The sequence below is a fragment of the Choristoneura fumiferana genome, chromosome 16 (assembly GCF_025370935.1).
Source record: "Choristoneura fumiferana chromosome 16, NRCan_CFum_1, whole genome shotgun sequence".
In the NCBI taxonomy this organism is placed as follows: Eukaryota; Metazoa; Arthropoda; class Insecta; order Lepidoptera; family Tortricidae; genus Choristoneura; species Choristoneura fumiferana.
Genome location: NC_133487.1, coordinates 18879837 through 18902876, shown reverse-complemented (window position 1 = coordinate 18902876; position 23040 = coordinate 18879837). Strand labels below are relative to the sequence as shown.

Sequence of the window (23040 nt, the reverse complement as noted above, 5' to 3'; positions counted from 1 at the left end):
CTCCGCAAAGTAACGCCTGATTCAATAAACATTTGTTTTATCTGGAAGGGAATCGAACCCTGAAGTCTCAAGCTTTGTAGTCTGGTTCTCTAACCACTTGGCCATCCGGTCGTCAAATGATTAGTTTATAAACTAAACACGGTTTTTGATGGTAAACCGAATGGTTTCTATTGGGGTATCCCTAAAGGCTAGCTTCTGGAGAAGGTGTCCACTGTCCAGTCCGTGTACGTGTCCGTGGTGTACTCACGATCGCGTTGGCGTTGGCATTGGCGGGGCCGGCGGGTGGGGCGGCGCGTGCGCGTGCGCGTGGTGCTGGTGCTGGTGGTGGTGCAGCGGCACGCCGGCCACCAGCCCGCCCACGCCCGTCAGCCCCGGCACGCCCACCAGCCCGCCCAGGAACCCGCCCAGCTGGCCCATGCCTGCAAGGAAAACGATACATCATACCCAAGGTCATAAATAAATATGTCGATCGATCTACTTTTTCTCGTTACCATAGTTACGTTGTATTAGTATGATTTATTTATTACAAGCTTTTTTATCGCGGGTACTGATAATAGGTTTTTAAATAGTCACGGGTAACAGGAGTGTTGCACATCAAATTTATTAAGTTTCTGTACCAAAATGGTGTTAACGAGACCTTAAAAGAGTTCAATTTCCGCACAATGTATGTGGAGCCGAAATAAAAACAAATAATATAAATTAAAGGGACTGTTGATATTTTTGTTTGGGGTAAGATAGCCAGTGAAATTACTAGCATAGACTATCCACTTCATAGGCCATCTACTTGGTTGTCTCATGTCCATAGGCTTCTTTCACTTTCCATCTATTAGACTGCCAGCCCGTCTGTTTAATTAATTTAATAACTTACCCGGCTGAGCCATGGTCTGTATGGAGCGGAAGAGTGCGCTCGCCGGCGGCAGCCCCGCCTCAGGTTGTAGACCTGTAACAAGTTAAACATATCAATACAAATTCTTCAAATGGTTAATTTCGGCTAAGGGAAAACTCAATGGAATCCTACAGCAACTAAGTATTTTCATACGAAATATTTGTCATGCTCTAGCATTTTAGTTCCAAAACGTGAAATGTTATTTTTAACTTTAAAAAAAAACTGTTATTGCCAAACAAGTTGCTTCACTTATAGTTGTAGGTGGCTTAACAATTTTGGCAATGAATGTCAGTCTCAAGTTATGCTTGGCTATGCATCTTAGCGAAGTTGTATATTATGTACAGTCACCAGCACCAATACCTGACACAACAAGCGTGCATAAATATCTGATACGACTCTATTTCTATGGCCGGAAGGACGTGTCAGATATTTTTGCATGCTTGTTGTGTCAAATATTGGTGCTGGTGACTGTAAAAACGGCGAAGCGCAATTTAACAAGTACAAATTACGAGTGTAGAATCAGAAAATCAAGTAGAATTAGTGACTTTGTAAAACATACGGATATTATTTTGAAATAAAAAGACAGTCGGGTGTCTGAGGTTTTGCTCGTGCTGATAACAAGAAGGTCGCGAATTCGTTCCCCTCATGGGCCACCAATTTATGTCTTCAGCGACACAACGGGGCTTATTAAAACCCAAAATACTCGAAAAATATATATTTAATAATGGTTTTAATAACAGCAGGTATGGTGCATATAGAAATGCGATCATGAAGCGAATGAATATAAAACAATTCGGTGAATGAAAATTATTATAAAATAAAGTACAGCCTTATATTAATGGCTAGCTTGCATGCAATCTTCGTAATTGTTTTACGTTTCGATCAGGCGCTTGTACACAATTATTTAATTAACACCTTGTTTAAAGAAGCCATCCTTACCTGGCACTCCAGCGGGCAAACTCGGCGGCCGTATCCCGGGGGGCATGCCCGGCGGCATTCCCGGCGGTATACCGGGCGTCATTCTGCATAAAGACGTTGTATTTAATGACAGATGTAGTAGAGATCAGCAGGCTTGGTGTCAAACGCGATGACTTTCGCAATCGCATTCACTATCTCTTTCTACCCTCGTCTTATACCGTGTGACAGAAAGAAGTGGTGAAAACGATTGTGTTTCTAAGTTTGTTAGAGAATAAAGTCTCAGGTAAAGAATCGGAAAGAGATTCGATGTAGAGATCCTTGGGGAATAACTTTAGCTAATATGATGACGACTAAGGGCCTACTACGCTAGCTGGCGCGAGTGCAGGTAAAATCAGTCGCATGTGACGCGCGTATACTATTTTTTATTAGGCGTCCACTCGTTCCGTGCAAACCGCGTCAGCTAGCGTAGACCCTAAGAGATGAGTGAGTGGCCAATGTATTAGTCATAGAGCGAAGCAAATAACTACTAAGGATTTTAATTATTGCGTGATTGTTAAATGTAAATTGACACCGTAGGATAAATTGTGTTGTGTCTCTGTGCTGTAAATTTTTGTTAATATGTCCCTATGAATATGAATGTGTGTCTTTATGTCTCAAGCGTATCTCTGTGCTGCACAGACGCACAGAGACACGGACACAGAGACTCTGTGCGTCTCTATGTTTTTGTGTGGATGTGCGAGTGTGCCGTTATTGCGTGTCTTTATGCCTCTGTGTATTTCTATCTTGTGTAAGTGGTGTGTGAGTGTGTGTGTGTGTGTGTGTGTGTGTGTGTGTGTGTGTGTGTGTACTGACCCGGGCGGCGGCAGCGGCAGCTGCGGCATGGGAGCGGGCAGCGGCGGCATGGCGCCCGCCACCGGCATGCCCATGTTGCCCATGTTGCCCATCATGCCCATACCGTCCAGCATCGACTTCGGTATTATCTGAACCAGAACAAAAACACTTTCAAACTCGTAAGGTCGCAGGTGAGCAAGGAAATTCTTTTAGTTCATTGATATGGACCTCCGCAAAGTAATGCCTGATTCAATAAATTCTTTCAAACTCTTCATTTTATTTTAAATCAACATGGATTAGCTTATGCTTATGGCACGGAGAACATATGGTTGTTGGGGCCGAAAAGTTCTCTAATCGGCAAACACAGTGTAACACGACCACCAACGAGATGGACAGGTGACTTAAAAAGCCTCAGGCTCACGATGGATGCAGGCCGGTACCAACCGAAGCAACTGAGGCCTATGGCGGAGGCCAATGTCCACCAGTGGACGTCTTACGGCTGATATGATGATGAAACGAGGTTTACAAGCAGAGTGGTGTTATCACAATCGCGTTAGCACGCGTGTGTGGCAGCGGCAAAGCATTTAAAACCCTTTTCTTCCTAAGCCCATCAATTTTTTCCATCCAGTATGCGTGTCTGCAAAACATGCAAGTTGAAGGGGCAATGGGCGGGCCACATCGCTCGAAGGACAGATAACCGTTGGGGGAGAACAGTGCTCGAGTGGCGACCGCGAACCGGAAGACGAAGTGTTGGCAGGCCTCCCACTAGGTGGGCTGACACCTTTAGAGTTACGGGCAACTGGTGGATGATTATTTTAAAATTTATGACGGTGGAAGCATTCTACACTTCCACTGAACGTAGATATAGTTAGTGTTTAGTATTGTAACTAAGGACCCCATAAATCCCTGTATTATTATTTTTTTTTTTCTTTAATTGTATAATATAGTTTTTAAGTATTTTATTTATAACTAGATGAAAACCCGGCTTCGCTCGGGTAAAATGTAGACTCATAATAATATTTCTGTTTTTTTTTTGCCAGTGTAAAGACTGTCGTACTTATCGAAAAATCTGACGTATATTCCCAGCCCTAATATTACCTATCACAAACGTACTTTCACAGCTAACCTACGTATCGGTATTTCACGTAGATATTTCTCCTAAATCTTATAACTATGATGTCTCTGTCTCATAATCAACCCATATACGGTACGATTCGTCTGTACGATCGATCTGATGAAAATCGACGAATCGTACCGTGTGTGGGGCCCTTAAAAGGTCAATAATGGAAAACGAAATGCAAACCTGTGACACGTGATGACGTGACACTCACGCCACTTTGATGTAATGACTTTGACATGTTTACTTCGCAACGCCATTATATACTTAGTAATTTATTCAAATTTATATTGAAAATACTCGATAATCCGAATTTTCCGCCTACAAGTTGTCGACTCGGATTGACTAATTTTTTACGCTCTTCAATTTGATGTGCATTTCGTTCAAGTCTACCGTACCCCTTGACGAAATTATTAATATAGATTATATTATTATGAAAAATGACTTTCTGCCAAGTTTCTTGCGGCGCATTCTTCTTGGCAACGATGGTCTTTCCGAAAGCTCTGGTAGTTTAAAAAATGACGTGTAAAAGTGCCCATTGCGGCCTATTTACTGAATAAAACATTTGAATTTTTTTTTTTGAATTTGATGCAAGTGGCGAGTTGTCGTTCTAAGGGGGGGGGATGGGTCTTTGTTCAGCAGTGGTGGTGGAGGTGTTCCGGCCGGCTCACCCTCGGCGGCAGCCAGGGCGGCAGCGTGTCCTCGTCGACGTGTCCGCCGTCCTCGAGCGCGTCGAGCGAGAGCGCGCCGAGCGCCCAGCGCGCGTGCAGCGCCGCCCACGGCAGGTACGACACGCCGAGCTCGGCCTCCCAGTAGTCCTTCCACTCGCGCCCCTTCACGCCGCGCCCCGGCGCCCAGCCCACCTGTCGACAAACACGCTTGTTAAAAAAAAAACACCGCAAAGGGAGCAGACTCAGTTTTAACTTTTTTTATCTACATGCATATCATAACTTCCCCATTATATGTTCAGAAACGACTATCAAATGGCCTTTATTAAGAAACCTGGTATCTGCGGGTGCATCTTAATGTTCACATTAAAGTTCAGTGCATCTTAACGTTTACATTAAAGTATCGGTAATACTTTTTTTAACAATGCATATCTGTACATATTGTAGAAAACTTATGACATGCATGTAGATAATAATTATTGTTTTATTTAAGCTTTGGTAGGTACTTCAAACTAGTTATCAGTAACACTAACTTAAAAATACAGGCCATATCTGAACATATTATAGAAAACTTATGATATGCATGTAGATACAATTGTGTATGCGGCTATACATAATTAGGCATTAAAACACTCGTGTGATCTCTCTCTGTGATCATGAAAACCACACTCGAACTTTAATGCCTCGCATTATGCACCAGCCACATAAATAACTATTATATATTCAGCCACATACTTCGTCAAACTCGTTGGTTTAACTCACAACTAAGTCGTCAAGTTGTGAGTTAGACTTGTGACTTAGAACGTACAACGATCGGCTGCATGTAAGTACTACACCGGACCTCTACGAAGTATATCGATGTAAGTTAAACTAAGTCATTTTAACCCTTTATAAGGCCCCATTTATTGGAGGAGCATACTACCACATAATCAAAAGCAGCTATCGAATACATACCAGACAAAGAATATTTTTAAAGCTAGTCGTATTTTCAATAATTACAATGGAAATTGTGACGTATTATAAAAGCAATAAGGTTCAGTTTCCAACGCCTCTGCCTTATTAAGGGTTAATGAGTTCGCTCCGCTCGCGGTGGAAACCGGGCTTTACAGAATACGGTATTTGACAACTCCTGATTTTGCCATATCTTAATATTATTATGAAAATATAGATATACAGATAGTGTTTAGCGAAGAGAAAGTTTAAATCGGTTGAAAATTGGATTTAGTAATTTTTTGAAAAATCTATATACCTGTCTCTTTCTCAACCGCTTTTCTCTATGCAGCAAGTATGGCGGTACTGGCGTGTGACGTCACATGCCAGTATGTCTTTCTCTGTCTAATCTTGAATTTCAAACCTTTATAACTTTGTTATTTGTAAAGGTAGCTTAAAAATTGTTTTTCTATTCGATAACAGGCATTGTGTAGTTTTAATTTATAAAACATATACAAAATCAAGATTGTTTTTTTTTAATCTTTTTGTATTTTTTATTTCAATTCCAAATTTTTACTTTTACGGTCATCCCGTAAAACCTAAATTGAAAATACAAACTGAAACTGAACTGAACTGGTTGACCATCAGTGGTGTAGCGGTATAGCACGCGGTACGGATTACCGAGGACCTGGGTTCGATTCCCAGTGATGGTCTTATTTTACCTGGTTTTTCCATGCATCTATATTTCAGTTTGTATTTTCAATATACAAAATAGTCAAATACCGTATTGTGCGAGGATGTGTTGCGAAAAATGTGTTTTTCATGAACCAGTAGAAATGCTTCATTTAACTCGCCTCGCTCCGCTGTTTCCACTAGAAATGCGCTGTACGAGGATAGGTGAATGAAGTGTATCTATATTGTTTCATGAAAAACAAATTTCTCGCACCTCGCAACACATCGTCGCACTTCTCTGGTAAATTACAATATAATTTATTAAAATTACAAAGAATGAAATTACATTACATTTAGTCGACGCAAAAGTTTGTACGCACTATAGTCGACGGTCGTTATGAACTCAATCCCGACACATTGCAAAACTATATATTTAAAAAAAAAAAACACAATTAAATCCATAATTTGTTAGTCATAGACAAAAATGCAATGCTTACTTGTTGCGTGCGACAGAGTAGTAAGTATAGCGTTTTTTTTAATGGTTGTCATTAAGAATAATCAGCAACTTCATAGCTGTGCAATGTGTCAGGATTGACTTCTTAGCGGCCGGGCACTACATGTAGAGTGGCGTGCATTAGGTCAATTAGGGCTATCGTTTTTTGTCTCACTAGATGGCGCACTGTTGCGTGAGGTTTTTAAGTATGGCTTTCAAGGTCTGTTATTACGGGTGTGAAAACAAAGTTTAGATTAAAATCATATTTAATACACCTTAAAACCGTACCATAAAAATATCGAGCACGCCACAGTGTTGCATAGTCCCCGTTTTGTTCGGAAAAAAGGGAGGACAAAGGTTTCCGAAAGACAAAACTGTCTCAAAACACAGACATTCATTGCCCCGGAACGTATATTTGCCATAATTAATTTCAGATATTGCAAAATATTCACAAAATTATTCTAATTATAAATAAATCCGCGTAGCTCACCCAAAAACTATGAGATTTGACATTTCGGAGACCTCACGCTACACTAGCGCCTCTAGTGGAAAATTCATACACGATAGCCCTCATTGACCCAATGCATGTCTATAACAGAATATATACATGCTGTCTATGGCTGATTCAATGGTGCGTGTGAAGTTGCCAATCCGCACTGGGCCCGCGTGGGAACTATGGCCCAAGCCCTCTTGTTCTAAGGAGGCCTGTGCCCAGCAGTGGGACGTATATAGGCTGGGATGGATGCATGTCTATAAGTACCCGTAGCTGACTAACCTTGATCTCCTTAGAGTGCAGTTTATGCTTGTTAAGCGTGGTCAAAGCCTTGTGAGCGTCCCGGCGGCGCTCCATAACGACGAAGGCGCAGCCGCGCGGCGCCACCACGTCGATGGCGGCGACCCCGCCCACGGCGCCGAACAGGTCCGACAGCTCCTCTTGGGTCGCCAGTTTGGACACGTGGCCCACCCATAAGGTTGTGCTGCACACTGGGAATAATAAACTTGTTTTAACCTTCTCGACCGAACCCTACCTTCCGGGCCCTTGAATACCGGATGGATAGCCCAGTAAGAGAACCTGAGTATAAAGCTTGAGTTCCCGGGTTTGATTCCTAGTCAAACAAATTAAATTAAAACGTATTGATTTGGATTTTTATTATTATTCATGTTTCGATATTTTTGATCACCTTGGCCGTTCCGAAATATCTGATAACGACTGCATAAGATTTGGTAATTTTTTTTTTCATTTATAAGTGCTTGTTGTAGCCTAAATTGAATAAACATATTTTGACTTTGATTTTGCTTAGTTTGGAGTGTGTCAATACGGTATTTGACTATTTTTTACATGTATTATAAATTAAAACTTTACAATGCCTGTTATCGAATAGAGAAACAAATTTTAAGCTACCTTTACAAATAAACTACTTGTGAGATCCTATAATTGGCTTTATTGATACTATAAAATAAGTTTACTCTGTAAATTAAAGCTGTTGGTTCTCCGAAAATAAATAAATAAATAAATAAATAAAAAAGTTATAATGGTTTGAAATTCAAGACTAGACAGAGAAACACATACTGGCATGTGAAGTCACATGCTAGTAGCGCCATACTTGCTGCATAGAGAAAAGCGTTTGAGAAAGAGACAGGTATATATATATTTAAAAAATCATTATAAATCCAATTTTCAACCGATTTATGTTTTCTCTTCGCTAAACACTGTCTGTATACCTATATTTTCATAATAATATATAAGACATGGCAAATTCAGGAGTTGTCAAATACCGTATTGGTGTCAAGTGTCCCAATATGTTTAAAATACTTATTATTTTATTCGATCCTAATGCTTTTAAATAGTTTACAGACAAACAATCATTAGTTACTTTTGAATTATAATTTATCTTTTGTTCCTAAGCAATATCACTTACCACTCAAATTCTCCTTCTTGATCGGCGGTAATCCTTTCTTTTCTCGCTCTCTTTGCTTCTCTTTGTCTGCTTCTCTGTCTTTGTGACTTTTTTCTTTGTCTTTCATCCTGTCCCTATCACGATCTCTGAAATACAAAAGCTAAAGTCAATAAAGCGGCTTTGTCTTACACGGAGCCAGTAACGAAACTAACGAACATACAAAAGTTCTTTATACAAGAATTCCTTATTTAAAGATACTAGAACAAAAAAACTAGTTTTCCATCATTTTTAATTCCCAGTCAGTATCTTAATTTATTTATTATTAACGATGCCAAAGGTGAAATTCATTCTTTACATAGCAGCTGAAGGAGCTACTGCTCTCAACTATATCGCTTTACCATGGGAACGTTTTACGCAAAAAGTATAATAAAAAACCGGCCAAGTGCGAGTCGGCCTCGCGCACGAAGGGTTCCGTACTATTATCTATACGACATTAGACATTAGCAAAAAAAAGACGTTTGTTGTATGGGAGCCCCCCTAATATATTTATTTTTATTCTGTTTTTAGTATTAAAATCTGTGAAAATTTCACCTGTCTAGCTATCACGGTTCATGAGATACAGCCTGGTGACAGACGGACAGACAGACGGACAGACGGACGGACAGCGGAGTCTTAATAATAGGGTCCCGTTTTTACCCTTTGGGTACGGAACCCTAAAAGTATGATACAATGTATAAAATCGTAATATTTTCAATCCCTGGCATCGGTGACCTATAGCGCCACGGGCGGCGAGTGTCACTACACTACATTATCTGTGGTCACCTCTCTCTGTCGCGCGGCGTGTCGCGCCGGCGGCGCGGCGAACGCGAGCGCGAGCGAGAGCGGCGCCGGCGCTTCGGGGAGCGCGACCGCGACCGGTGTCGGCGCCGCGGGGACGGACTCCTGGACATAAACCATACCACAGGATTATATCACTAGTAATTAGTAGCAGACATAGAGTACATTTTTCAGTTACTGGCATACAGAATAGTCTCTACGGGCAGTTTTAGACTAGCGTTTTATTGGAGCCAATAAGCTCGCTTTTACGCGCCTACAGGTGCAGTTAAGTTTCCTTCAAGCGTGAACGACACGCGCAGCAGGGCTACTACGAAACTCAAAACTCGAAGTTTATGTCGTATCGTCCCTCTCGCTTTCGTATTAAATAGTATAAGTGTCAGAGGGACCGGACGACACGAACTTCGAGTTTCGTGGTAACCCAGCCGGAACGAGCGCGTTCGGTTTAATGTAGCGCGCGTGTGAGCGCGTATGCCAAATACGACCGTATTTGCGCAGAGTAACCCCCTTATTCATAAACGACAATCAAACCTATTTTAGTTAAAATGCCGCTAAAATTTGTTTGTCCTTATCTGTCACTTCGACATATGTATTTGTTAGAAAGGGACAAAGCATTTGTTAGTTAACATAGGCTTGTTAAGTTTTATGAATAAGGGGGGTAAGAGTGCATGCATTTGCTCGTCGCTCGTTTGCAGCGATAAATCTAGTCGTGACCCCATTTTGAACGTGATTTTGAATTTCCCGCGACTCAAAAAAGTAGCGTCAAGTCGCCGCGTCGAGCAGCAGCGACCAGATGGCTGCTTGCAGGAATGTTCTTGGTCTTGGAAGCTGATTTCTTAATCTCATTTAGTAGCAGCCGTGGCAGTGGCACAAATAAAGAAATTGGAGTGAATGAAAAAAAATAACAGTGTGTCTGCCGAAATTGAAGTTTTTTTTTTCAGCAATTAAGCTCTACATTTTCGGCTTTATCGCCATATGTCACGTGACCAGATTTATAGCTGCAAACGAGCGACGAGGCCACACCTCAAACGCTAGTCTGAAACTGCCCTTATTCCCACGTTTAAACGCCTGGTGATCAAATTCACCATCCCTTTCTACCCTCATTCAAATCAGTTTGCCAGAAAGAAGTAGTGAATATGTCAGTAATTACTAGTATAACACAGCGTAGCTCCAAGTCAGTAGCGCAGCAGTCCATGGTCAAAAAGTACGAAGGATGAAACATACTAGTGTCTGAAAGTCCTAGCGTCATAAAGTCCATGGTCAAGAAGTCCGAAGGATTAAACGTCCTAGTTCTGAAGGCCTGAATCCCATAATAGACATTATTTGTATAAAAATATGACTAACACAACTAAATGATAAAAATAACTGAAATAGATTAGAGAGCTAGATTGCTTATCTGCAATATTTCCAGTCTATTATCTAATACCCTGAGGCCCATTCTCGGTAAGATCCAGATGCATCTATGATGACTCGTACATGACATGTCGAATCGACGAGAATTGACCAGCTGATCCAGTCATGCAGATGGACTGGGGTCTCATTCTACATTGTCTCTTTCCATATTGTTATCGTATTGTCTACGTGGTGGCAGCTCTTATTGACTTGTCAGTACAGGCGATCGAGTCGAAAACAATTCGATTGCAATAGGTGTAAATAAAACCAAAATAGAATGAGACACCTGGGCTCTCGGACATATGGACTATCCAACATTAGTGCATTATAACCTTCGAACTTTTTGACAATGGACAATGTGACACCTGGACTCTCGGACATATGGACTATCTAACATTAGTGCATTATAACCTTCGAACTTTTTGACAATGGACAATGTGACACCTGGACTCTCGGACATATGGACTATCCGACATTAGGGCATTATAACCTTCGAACTTTTTGACAATGGACAATGTGACACCTGGACTCTATCCGACATTAGGGCATTATAACCTTCGAACTTTTTGACAATGGACAATGTGACACCTGGACTCTATCCAACATTAGGGCATTATAACCTTCGAACTTTTTGACAATGGACAATGTGACACCTGGACTCTATCCAACATTAGGGCATTATAACCTTCGAACTTTTTGACAATGGACAATGTGACACCTGGACTCTCGGACATATGGACTATCCGACATTAGGGCATTATAACCTTCGAACTTTTTGACAATGGACAATGTGACACCTGGACTCTATCCGACATTAGGGCATTATAACCTTTGAACTTTTTGACAATGGACAATGTGACACCTGGACGTTCTGACATTTGGACATGTATGCCCCTAAAGGTGTTAATTGATAGCTCACCTAGAATCATTAGCATCAGGTATCTCTATGACCTGCGGGCCGGTTTCTACGAATTCTATATCAGACTCCACCATATCGTCTTTGGACTCGTTCTGTTTCTGTTGATCTTTATTCTGAAAATAAACACATACTTTAAATTTAGTTCGAGCTAAGTTTAAATTTTAAACCATCACATTTCGGCGACTCCCACCAAGATATACTTTCAAATATCCCCATACGAACACGAAATCTCGAAATTTCCGCGAGCAAAAAAAATTTTGGAACTACCATTGAAGCAAGGAGCAGTAACAAAGAGACCAGTGCTGAAACTGACTAGTGTATTACTTCATCATCATCATCATCATGTCAGCCGAAAGACGTCCACTGCTGGACATAGGCCTCCCCCAAGGCTCTCCACTCAGACCGGTCTTGTGCTTTTCGCATCCACCGCGATCCCGCGATCTTAACCAGGTCGTCGCTCCATCTTGTTGGAGGCCTACCGACAGCTCGTCGTCGTGTATTACTTGAATAACCTTTATTTTACTTACCAAGAAGGGAAGGCTTTGGTTTTGATTCTGTTGCATCTGCATGTCGTTCATCATTGGCATTAAGTTCTGAAAACACAATTATTATTGATCAATAAAGATATACTGAGCGGAAAAAAATCTGGTCCCCTATGTACGCGGTAATAGATAATTTTGTATGTAGAATACGCCGAATTGTGTGCCACTGAGTATGTTTCAATTGTGTGTGACTGGGGATAGTCTATAACTCTAAAGAATAATTTATTGAATCAGGCGTTACTTTGCGGAGGTCCATATCAATGAACTAAAAGAATTTCCTTGCTCACCCGCGACCTTACGATAGCTAAGCTTATGCAAAATATGCGTGTTCATGCAGTTCCTCCACCTTCACACTGTAAGAACACACACAAATCACACAAACCCATCTATCACCACCACCACACTACACTGACGCGTTTCGAACTCAACCAGAGTTCATCTTCAGAGTGACACAACCGTACACCATGCTACCAGTTGTAAAACTCTATCTAACGCGTCAGTGTAGTGTGGTGGTGGTAATAGATGGGTTTGTGTGTGTTCTTACAGTGTGGAGTTGGAGGAACTGCATGAACACGCATATTTTGCATAAGCTTAGCTATCGTAAGGTCGCGGGTGAGCAAGGAAATTCTTTTAGTTCATTACTCTAAAGAATGTTGAATTAAAGAGGCTGTTTTTACATTACATTAGTATTCATGAACATTTTTTAAACAATAAAGTTCCATAAAAAATTAGCTTGTTATTGTTCTTTAATCTGGTCTAATGATATTTCAGAAAAAGATAATTGTATCACAAAAAAATTCAATTATTCTTAGAAGTTTTCCTACGATTTTGACTTTCAGTTATAAAACAAATTAAACAATAATTAGTCACTTACAGGTATTTGCATTCCCGTCATTAGTTGCATTTGAGCCTGCAAACTTTGCAACTGACGCATTATCTCCGGGTTCGTTAGTATGCTGCAATTAGAAACAGTTATATGGTTACTGTAAGTAAAATATAAACTTCAAAATAATTAATAAGCTAACTTAAAATAAAAAAAAGATTGTTGGGTGTCTGTAATTTTCAGTATATTTATGTAAGAACCTTGTGTAAGAACTTAGAACCTACCATAAAATCATCTATACTCTAATAAAGTCACATCTGGAACATTGTTTTCCTGTGGATTATTTGTAAGAATTGACAAGGCTATTGGGTTCTACAGCAAGCAAAGCGATTTCCGTACGGAGTCAGTTTAACTCGCTATGACTAACTTAGCTGCATAGGTGTACTTCCACTAAATAAGAAGTCATATAAGCTTGTTACTTCGGTTCACTCAGTCTATTACCTCCATTCCTGCTCATTACCCTTTTGTTTGTTTATACTTTTTAGTGTACAAAAAGTAAATACAAAAAGGTTACAAATAAAGTGTCCTTTTTATCAGTACAAGGTAGGCATAAATACGGGGAGTCCAATGTGGTATAAAATACGTTAGAACACTCACTTTCCAAGCGGCAACGTATCCGCAGTAGGCTGCTGCGTCGCATGCGTGTTGTGCGTCGCATGCGTGTTGTGCGTCGCATGCGTGTTGTGCGACGTGTGTGACGAGTGTGTAGTGTGCGTGTGCGAGTGCGAGTGCGGAGGCGGCTCATGCGCGCCCGAGTCGTCCTCGCTCTCATACTCGAAGTCGTTCAGGAGCTTGCGGTTGAATTTGACACCGGAGTTGCCCGACGGTTGGTCCTGGAACTAAAGATAGCGGTATAATTTTGAATGTTCATCATCTTCGGCCTAAATTTGTCGAAATGTTGGGCTTAGACTTCTTCTTCTTCTCAGTGTTTTGACATATTAATATGCATGAAGAAGAATCATGCAAAATTTCATGTCTCTAGACTCAACCCGGTTAATATTTTGGAAGTTTATGTGGATATTGTGCGAGGGAATATCAGGATAAAAGTAGCCTATGTGGTATTCCAAAAGTCTTGTTTGCTACCTTCTTATTCATACCAAATTTTATTCAAATACGTCCAACTGTTTTAGCGTGAAGCCGTAACAAACGTACACACACACACATACTCATAAACTTCAGCTTTCATGTTAAGCTAGTTTGTAAGGGCCTAGGACTTTGGTCTAAATTTAGGCAGTGTCATACTCACAGAGTCACCCATTGGAGAGTTGTCTGGGGAGTATGCAGTGGTGCAGGGGCAGGGGACGACTTCTTGTCCGTGTTATGGCTTGTGTTCAGGTTCATACTGCTTCCTGAAAGTCACAAAATTTGTTTTTATTTCACTGAATTAATAAAATAATTAACATACATCAATGGCGAGGATAACAATATCAGTGCTTTTGGGGGTGCTTTTTTTTAGCTTGTAGGTTAAGCTAATTTTGATTAGTTTTTCCTACATACTTTTAATTGAACTTATTTTTTTTAATAGTAACAATTAAAATAAGGTCTTCTGTTACTTTCTCTAAATTCTTTAAACCAAACTGACCCACATGTGTCATGTCTCTAAAACAACATTGATGAAATGTCTTGCAAAAAAAGAGTTGAAAAAATTCCAAATGTTTTTCATTATCTTATCTAATTAGGTCTAAATTGTTTGTATTGTGTCTGACTTATGTTTCCAATGATTGATTTAAAAAGGAATTAAGTCTGTCTGGAGATTCTAATGGCCAGGGTTTGTTTCAATCGATTTTACAATCCCTAGTTTGCTCATATGGAGCCTCACTCATATGCTACATTTTACGATTCCTACTTTGCTCAAATGGAGCTTCACTCATATGCTACATTTGCCTTTCTACATGTATCTCAACATTTGTCAGTTGTTATTGTTTATTTATTTTTGAAAATTACATTTTTGACACATACTTATCTTTTTCAGAAATAAATAAATATGAAAGAAAATAACTTATGAAACCATCTCACCATTAGCATTGTTGTTCTGCTGTTGTTGAATCTCCTGATGGAGGGGATGGTTGGGGTCTGCCATGTCCATCAACGGTTGGATCACGTCTGGACCAAACACATTATTCTTTTGCCATAGGTTCAGCACGCGGATAATGTTACCCTGGAAGATGGGAGTATAAAAAATTATAACCTACCGTGAATTAACTGACAAAGCCTGTGGCATATAAAGTCTAGCAGCAACTGTTTAATGTGCAGAAGTAACAATTAACACATTCAGTGTTTTTGGCACTTTTACTAATGTTTTGGCGAATAACGTTTGGCAACCTATTTCATTTCGCAACTTTTCATTTCCCAACTGTTTAATATTTCTGAAACTGTAAATATTTCAGGATTTTTATGGCCCTGAAATGAATCCTGAAATATTTACAGTTAGAGTTTGCGAAATGAAAAGTTGCGAAATGAAACAGGTTGCCAAACATTATGTTGCGAAAAGGCAGTACTCGGCCAAAGACTGCACAATCAAGTTCTCTGTAGGCAGTTTTAGCTTCAAAGTGGAAAAACGCTGCTACTGGTTATGAGCATAATATGTGGTTGCAAATATATTAAAGTATTGTATAGAACTGAGAAGAATGGCAACAATTGGAGGAGACCTTTGTCAACTAGTGGCATACAGTCAGGGAGAAAATTAGTAGTGAATGAGTGCACTGTATATTGTCTTAAACTATATGTTAAAAAAAAATAACTTATTTAAACTGTTTGAATAAAAACTATTGTTATTATTATTGTATGGGACTGAGTGTAGTGAGTAAAATACATACTAAAAGAACTAAAAATAGTTACACAGGTTTTGGCTGTAATCTAATGCACTGTTGATATCAGATATTGTAGCCACCACCACTACTTGGTCTGTCTGTAGCACATCAAGCTATAACTAAGTTATAGAACATTGTGTCTTAAGGGCGGTAAATAAGGAATAACGAACAAGAGTCTATTAGAAGCACGAAGTCCGTGCCTGTGCGACATTGTTTTTCATCACATTTGCGAGTAAAATTGTATATTTGTAAAAAAAAACTAGTATTTAAAAAAAAAAAATGCCAATACCACTGACTATGCTCTTTGAAGCGCCAGCTCCATACGGCATCCATAAGGGGATGATTAGTCTTTTTGATAAACATTGTGATTTATGAATTTCAATGATTTGGAATTTCAATAGTTACAAATATGTACTAGTTATGAATAATTAGAATTATGGTGTTATTGTATGAGAAACGTTTTCAGACTTCCAATAACAAGACTTATTATGGGGAATCCCTGTATAGCGCCTGATATAATTTGAGTTTCAACAAGCCAACAGTATCAAGTGATAAGGTTTAAATATAACCTACAATCTTCAACACCAACCTTATTTTCAGGGGGGCACCTGAAGAGATTAGCGAAGGTCTGCTGCATGTTTTTAGCAAACCGCGGGGCAAACACATCCTTATCCTGTCCAAATTGGTGCCGGGATTGCCGCACTATCGAATCTATCACGTATAAACCAGGAACTTTATACTCTGGCTTGCACTTTTGTATGAACTTTTCAACACTGTGTACGACGTGCTTGTAAAACTTTATAGCCTTTATAGCACCACGCGTGATAGCACTCATCTTCGCCTTCGAGATAGGCGGCTTGTTGTCGTACAACCGGATAACTGCAACGAAAATTCACAAGTTATAAAGATGCCACGGACCATTACGATATCACAATGTATAACTCGAAATACCTCCGCGTTGAACGCCTTTACTTCAGGGAAATCCATTTTGGATATTGCTTCGTTTGTCTATTTAAAATAAATTTACTAAATTACACTCCTAAAATTAAAAACTAACGTTAGGATGATCATTTTCGTGAACAAGTCAACATGCTCAAAATTACAAAATGGCGTGAAGCAGCGATCCGCATAGACAACGTATTCGAATTTTTGTCTATGATGATTAAGGGCCCCATATACGGTACGATTGATCTGAACGATCTGTTGCTTCAGCAGGGCTACTACGAAACTCGAAACTCGAAGTTCGTGTCGTGTGATCCCTCTGGCACTTTCACTATTTAATAAGAGAGCGAGAGGGCCGGTACGATACGAACTTCGAGTTTCGAGTTTCTTAGTAGCCCTGCAGACTGATCGAAACGACGAATCGATAGTGTATGTCAAGATCGTTAACGATTTACTTCATCGAAGACGATGTCAGGAATCACAACAAAAACCGTATCGAAATATTGTTGTTGTTGTTGTTTCTTTAAAAAAATATGGCTCTGTCCATCGGAGGACAATTTTGCCAGTGTCTAGTAGTTTTTGCCGTTGTACGGTAAAAAAATTCTAGAAAACGAAATATGAGACGTAATGGTGGATGAACGATGACCCGTATCGAAATAGTATCGATGATTCTTTCAATATCGGAATTTTCTACTACAATACAAGCTAGTGTACTAGGTACTAGCTTGCACACAATCAAAATCAAACGCCACTCTAAAAGGTGCGGCCACATGCAGTCGCTCGTTTGCAGCGATAAATCTGGTCACGTGACCTCATTTTGAATGTGATTTGAATTTCACGCGACTCAAAAAAGTAGCGTCAAGTCGCCACGTCCAGCAGCAGCGACAAGATGGCTTCTTGCAGGTCGTGGCAGTGGTACAAATAAAATAAATTTGAATGAATGATAAAAATAACTAACAGTGTTTTTGCCGAACTTTAAGGTTTTTTCTTGCGGTAAAGCTCAACATTTTCGGCTTTATCGCTATATACCACGTGACTAGATTTGTTACTACAAGTGAGCGACGAGCGATTGCATACAGAACAGACGTAGCTCAACATTTTCGGCTTTATCGCTATATGCCACGTGACTAGATTTATCGCTGGTAACGAGCGACGAGCGACTGCATGTGGCCGCGCCTTTATATACAAGGTCAGGCCAGGATCTTTCTGTCTGATGATTGATTGTCTCTCTCTGTCTGTCAGTCAATGTCAAAAAAATGTTTTCGTGAATTTTATGAAAGTAGCTGTTTCTTCTTCATTTCAATCAATTCAATATATTCCAGGAATACATTTAAATCATTTAAATAAAACATGGCTGATGAATACTCTGCCGTGAAACGTGGAAAGCTTATTCTGAAAGGCGATAAGCCAAAGTAAGTCAAAAACAGCAAAGATTTGCTTGTTGTTGTTTATTTCGTATTCAGCATGTTACTTTTGTTGTTTTCAGAGTAAAGAAGCGTAAACACAAGAAAAATAAAGACCAGTCCGAGGGTTCCAAAGTCGACGAGGATTCTATTAAGCACGGTGGTTGGTGGAGGGTTGAAAAAATTGAAGATGTTGTGGGTTCTATTTCTATAGAATTTGGGAATAATTCGTACATTTCCGCGCTTGACAATGGTTTGTTTACCATCGGAGCGCCTCACAACGATGGTGATGGGCCGTCGCCAGAGGAAATATTCACTGCCTTCCCTGCAGGAGAGACGAAATTTGCCTTGAAGTCTGGCTATGGAAAATATCTGGGTGTGTCAAAGGAAGGTGTTGTGATCGGTAGGTCTGATGCTGTGGGGCCCATGGAACAGTGGGAGCCTGTATTTCAAGAAGGTAAATCTGTCCCTAAATTTTCACCATTTAAAGGAGACAGTGCTCTGCCTATACATCTTTAAATAGACCTTCGTTCCATATCTACTCGGAATGCAGCAAAGTTTTATTCAACAAGAAATATATCTGTGATGCTGTCACTGTTATTAGAATACATGATATATATTACAAGGTTTTATCTAACTAGCACTGTTTCTGGGTCTAATATTGCAAGTTAATTTTAATCCACTTCCAGTGGTCGGATTGACTTGAAATTTGGTATACATAATAATATGTAAGTAGGATGACAATACAAGTACAATCAAGTTCATAAACTTGTGAGCAAAAATTTGATCTAAAATATCTGAACATGCTTCTACGCCATTAACAAATAGTTGTGTTCAGATATTTTTGATCAAATTTTTGCTCACAAGTTTATGAACTTGACTGTACAGTAAGCAAAAAACCTAAATTTTTAACAGAAACTTGTTTTACAGGCAAAACAGCAATACTGAGTTCCCTAAACAAATTTATCTCCGTCAACCCGAAAGATGACTCAGTTGTCGCAGAGAACACAGTCGCAGGAGAACTGGAGTTCTGCAGCATACGAAGCAACAAGACTAAGGAGGTCAACACTGTGGTGGTGCCAGATGAAGAACAGGGCAATTTGAATGAGGTTGAAGTTAACTATGTGTAAGTTTCACATTGTAACAATATTTCAATTTTGGACTTATAGTACTTTAATAATAAGCAAAATAGGAAGAATTACATGGGAGTCAGGAAGTAGATGCAATATGTTTGTCCTTTTCTTGGTATTAATGAATATGTTTAGTAAATCATTAATTTAGTAAGTAAGTCTTTGTATTGTATTGTAAATCAACAGAATTATAGATAGCTACATGCTAAAGCTTGTAATAAAGTTAAATTTGTAATACCATTGAATTTCAGACGAAAGTTCCAGAAATTTCAAGACAAGAAACTTAGGCTGAATGAGGATGGAGTCTCAGCACTAAAGAAGGCTAAGGTGGAGGGCAATTTGCATGAAACCCTCCTTGACAGACGGAGCAAAATGAAAGCTGACAGATATTGTAAATAATATAGCTAAATATATATATATATATATATATATATATATATATATATATATATATATAAATATATACATGAAAATAAGTAAAATCAAATCTGTGTTTTTTTTAATTCTTTAAGCTCTGGTTCAACACAAATTCGTAAAGGCTGCTGCTACGTAGAGGCGATTGCGATTGAATGTAGCCTTAATTTTAATTGAAATAGTAGATGGAATTTGACTGATGTGGAAGCCAGTTTTCAGATCGACATTAGGAACATCAAGGGGAAAAAAACAGAAATACACAATAATTTACAAAAACGCTAGTGTGCACAAGCTCTAATAGTCAATTCAAACTAAACAAATTTTGAGCAAAATATTTTCTGCCAAGTTTCTTGCGGCGCATTCTTCTCGGCAATGATGGTCTTTCCGAAAGCGCTGGTAGTTTAAAAAATGACGTGTAAGTGCTCATTGCGGCCTATATACTCAATAAATGATTTGAAATTTGAAACACTGGTATTTGCCACTAAGGCTGCGTTTCAAACAGTACAGGCAGTATTTCTCAAAAAGTTGTCCCATCATGAAATTGACAAGAAATCAGTTTTGTCAAATTATTAACCCTAAGGACGAGATCATAAAACATAAACCACATAAAACATCCAAATTTCTTGACGTCAAGAAAACGTCACGAAATCTTGTGAGGAAAAAATCGTAATTTTGTAATACATCAAAAGGCTCTTTGGTCAAAACTCTCTATTGGATCCAACAACAAAGATTATCTGACTTTTTATCACTTTTACCACAAGGTTTTGTATATAATTTAAAAACAATATTACTTATTTTTTGTGGTGAACTGGACAACTGAAAAATGAAAACTTTTTGAGCAATAGTGCGAGGACTGTTACAAACTGTAAAAAAAACAAAAGCCGTACATATTTATTCCGTTTATTTATTTCTCCCGTAGAACATTCGGTACAATCCCCTAAACATTGTGAGTAATTTAGATACACCGTTGTTACAGAGAAACGATTTGTTACGATCATAGAGAATTTGAATATAACTACCTACATGTCTTATACAAAACTGTATCTACACCTAACTTAGCAAATGGAGCGTGTACGCACTCCCCACGGCAAACAGAAACTTTACATCTTGCCTCCATACCGATTATAAAAAAAATACATACTTTCCGTACCTACCTTACCTTGTCAACGCCACCGCGATTTTGTTAACAATTATTTCAAAATGGCTGCCCTTGACAAATGGCGTTGGCGCCAAAATATCTTCAGCAAAGATCTCTCATACAGAGAAAAAGCATTAGAACTTAAATTGAACAGTGATGCAAGCAATCTGTTCTTACATAACACGCGAACTTAGTTCTTTAATTTTTACTGACAACGATCACAATTTGACAGCTAAGCTTTGATTTATCCATACTATTTATAGGTAGGTACACAATACTATCCACACCATACTATTCAAGGTATTCCATATTATCTATACTCATAAATGCGAAAGGCATTTAGTCTTACTGCTGTCCACAACCTCTTCTATCTGATGAAATTTGGCTATGAAATAGTTTGAACATTGACGACCAATAAAGAACTTTTAACACGTTGCAGAAGTCACTGGTAACAGCTAGTTCATTAAAAACAAAGTTAGGATTCCACCTTGCCTTCCATCCATCCACATATTTGATATAAATCTTCACAACCTTTATTCGGAGTGGACACCCCGTCATCTAGTCTTACTCTCCTGTGCGAATGTGCGTACAAGCTCCGAGACTAGACATAGACCTAGTCTAATGGAACTTTTGTAGTAGACAACCAGTCTGTAGTGTACATAGCCATATGACTCAACCATTCATCATAGTGGTCTAATTATTTGAACATGATGTTGCACTCATGTTTACACACACACAGATAATCCATCCTTGATTGTATCATGTACTTAATACAATTCTAACCTAAAATTTTACTATCTGACACCAAAATGGCGGTGATAAAATAAAAACTACAAAACTACTCACTTTCCATTTGAGTGGCAAATAAGTGAAATCGTAGGTAACAATCGTATTTACTAAACACACTTGGGATGTATTTCTCTAAAACAGCTTGAATTTATTGCTGGCAACTCTTCTCTCCCTTCGTAAAAAAAGAAAATCGAGTATGGACGGTCCGCAACAAAATTAGATCTTCCATATTATAATTTTTATACATTAAAACTGGCTCTAAAGAATTTACACATACTTTTTGGATGGCATAATCCTATACAAACTAATTTCGTTGCTGATCTTACGATCGGGAGCGAGAGAACTTTTAATGGATAGCTAAAAAAGTTTTTGGCATCCCACCTGGTATTACTAATTTTACAAACAATAAATTATTTGCACTAGTCGTTTGGAGAAATGATTTGTTCCAGTTGTACTGAGTTCGGTGGGCTGGACTAAATAATACATGTTGGTTAAACATAGGTGTCGGCATTGATTTAAATGCAAATCCAAACCGTAGAAGGTAAGAGCGATAATGAGGGCTATCGTTTTTGTCTCACTAGATGGCGCACTGTAGCGTGAGGTTTTTAAGTATGGCTTTCAAAGTCTGTTATTACGGGCGTGAAAACAAAGTTTAGATTAAAATCATATTTAATACACCTTAAAACTGTACCATAAAAATATCGAGCATGCCACAGTGTTGCATAGTCCCCGTTTTGTTCGGAAAAAAGGGAGGACAAAGGTTTTGCGAAAGACAAAACTGCCTCAAAACACAGACATTCATTGCCCCGGAACGCATATTTGCCATAATTATTTTCAGATATTGCAAAATATTCACAAATTTATTCTAATTATAAATAAACCCGCGTAGCTCACCCAAAAACTATGAGATTTGACATTTCGGAGACCTCACGCTACACTAGCGCCTCTAGTGGCGAATTCATACGCGATAGCCCTCATTGAGTTACAATGAGGGCTTCTTGACAGGCGAAAATCTGGCTAGATGGCGTTAGTATCGTAAGGTACGTTTGACGTTTCAGTCTTGCTTGCGATTGGCTCATTTAGTTAATTAACCAATCACGAACATGACGCAAATGTCAAAGTTGTTAAACTTCTTCTTCTTCTTCTCTTTTAAAATATGGCTTTTCTGTCCTAATTAATAGGACAATTTCGCCAGTGTCAAAGTAAACTCTCTTTGAGAGGGGAGACAACTTGCGCATTTAAAAAATGACAGACACGAGAGCAATATAGAATTTTGTGATCACTGTTCACTGTTAAGGTTAATCGCCGCATAAAACACTATCAAAGTTATACTTCAACTAGCCAAAGAAACAGAAATAGTAAAATTAGATATTTCTACATACATTCCGCCATGTTCGAATGCTACAAATCGAATCTTGTAAACTTACCTAC

The 23040-nt window shown here is 39.1% G+C and overlaps 3 protein-coding genes across 3 annotated transcripts in view; 1 reads left to right on the top strand and 2 right to left on the bottom strand.

Annotated features, from left to right (window-relative positions):
* The window catches only part of LOC141436363 (uncharacterized), a 46285-nt gene that overhangs the window by 12795 nt on the left and 10450 nt on the right, over positions 1 to 23040 (bottom strand). Inside the window, 11 exon segments of the mRNA XM_074099302.1 lie at positions 248 to 406; positions 409 to 419; positions 869 to 940; positions 1826 to 1908; positions 2657 to 2784; positions 4424 to 4615; positions 7291 to 7499; positions 8435 to 8559; positions 9236 to 9355; positions 11559 to 11671; positions 12086 to 12151. Coding sequence (XP_073955403.1) covers positions 248 to 406; positions 409 to 419; positions 869 to 940; positions 1826 to 1908; positions 2657 to 2784; positions 4424 to 4615; positions 7291 to 7499; positions 8435 to 8559; positions 9236 to 9355; positions 11559 to 11671; positions 12086 to 12151 — 1278 coding nt within the window.
* Positions 13670 to 16660, bottom strand: LOC141436361 (SR-related and CTD-associated factor 8-like). The gene is made up of 4 exons (XM_074099300.1): positions 16383 to 16660; positions 15000 to 15141; positions 14230 to 14332; positions 13670 to 13822 (listed from the first exon to the last, which is right to left on the bottom strand). The coding sequence occupies exons 1-4, from the start codon at positions 16626 to 16628 to the stop codon at positions 13768 to 13770; spliced, it is 546 nt and encodes a 181-aa protein (XP_073955401.1). The 5' UTR covers positions 16629 to 16660; the 3' UTR covers positions 13670 to 13767.
* On the top strand, positions 17966 to 19670 carry LOC141436195 (protein FRG1 homolog). Its single transcript, XM_074099083.1, has 4 exons — positions 17966 to 18147; positions 18222 to 18595; positions 19069 to 19264; positions 19520 to 19670. The coding sequence occupies exons 1-4, from the start codon at positions 18086 to 18088 to the stop codon at positions 19665 to 19667; spliced, it is 780 nt and encodes a 259-aa protein (XP_073955184.1). The 5' UTR covers positions 17966 to 18085; the 3' UTR covers positions 19668 to 19670.

Coding starts and splice junctions, on each gene's coding strand:
- LOC141436361 (XM_074099300.1), bottom strand. CDS start 16,628: ATGAGTGCTATCACGCGTGGTGCTATAAAGGCTATAAAGTTTTACAAG. Junction 15,142..16,382: donor GGTGCCCCCCTGAAAATAAG/GTTGGTGTTGAA, acceptor CCCATCTTCCAG/GGTAACATTATCCGCGTGCT. Junction 13,823..14,229: donor ACTCTCCAATGGGTGACTCT/GTGAGTATGACA, acceptor CGCTATCTTTAG/TTCCAGGACCAACCGTCGGG.
- LOC141436195 (XM_074099083.1), top strand. CDS start 18,086: ATGGCTGATGAATACTCTGCCGTGAAACGTGGAAAGCTTATTCTGAAA. Junction 18,148..18,221: donor CTGAAAGGCGATAAGCCAAA/GTAAGTCAAAAA, acceptor TGTTGTTTTCAG/AGTAAAGAAGCGTAAACACA. Junction 19,265..19,519: donor GAGGTTGAAGTTAACTATGT/GTAAGTTTCACA, acceptor ATTGAATTTCAG/ACGAAAGTTCCAGAAATTTC.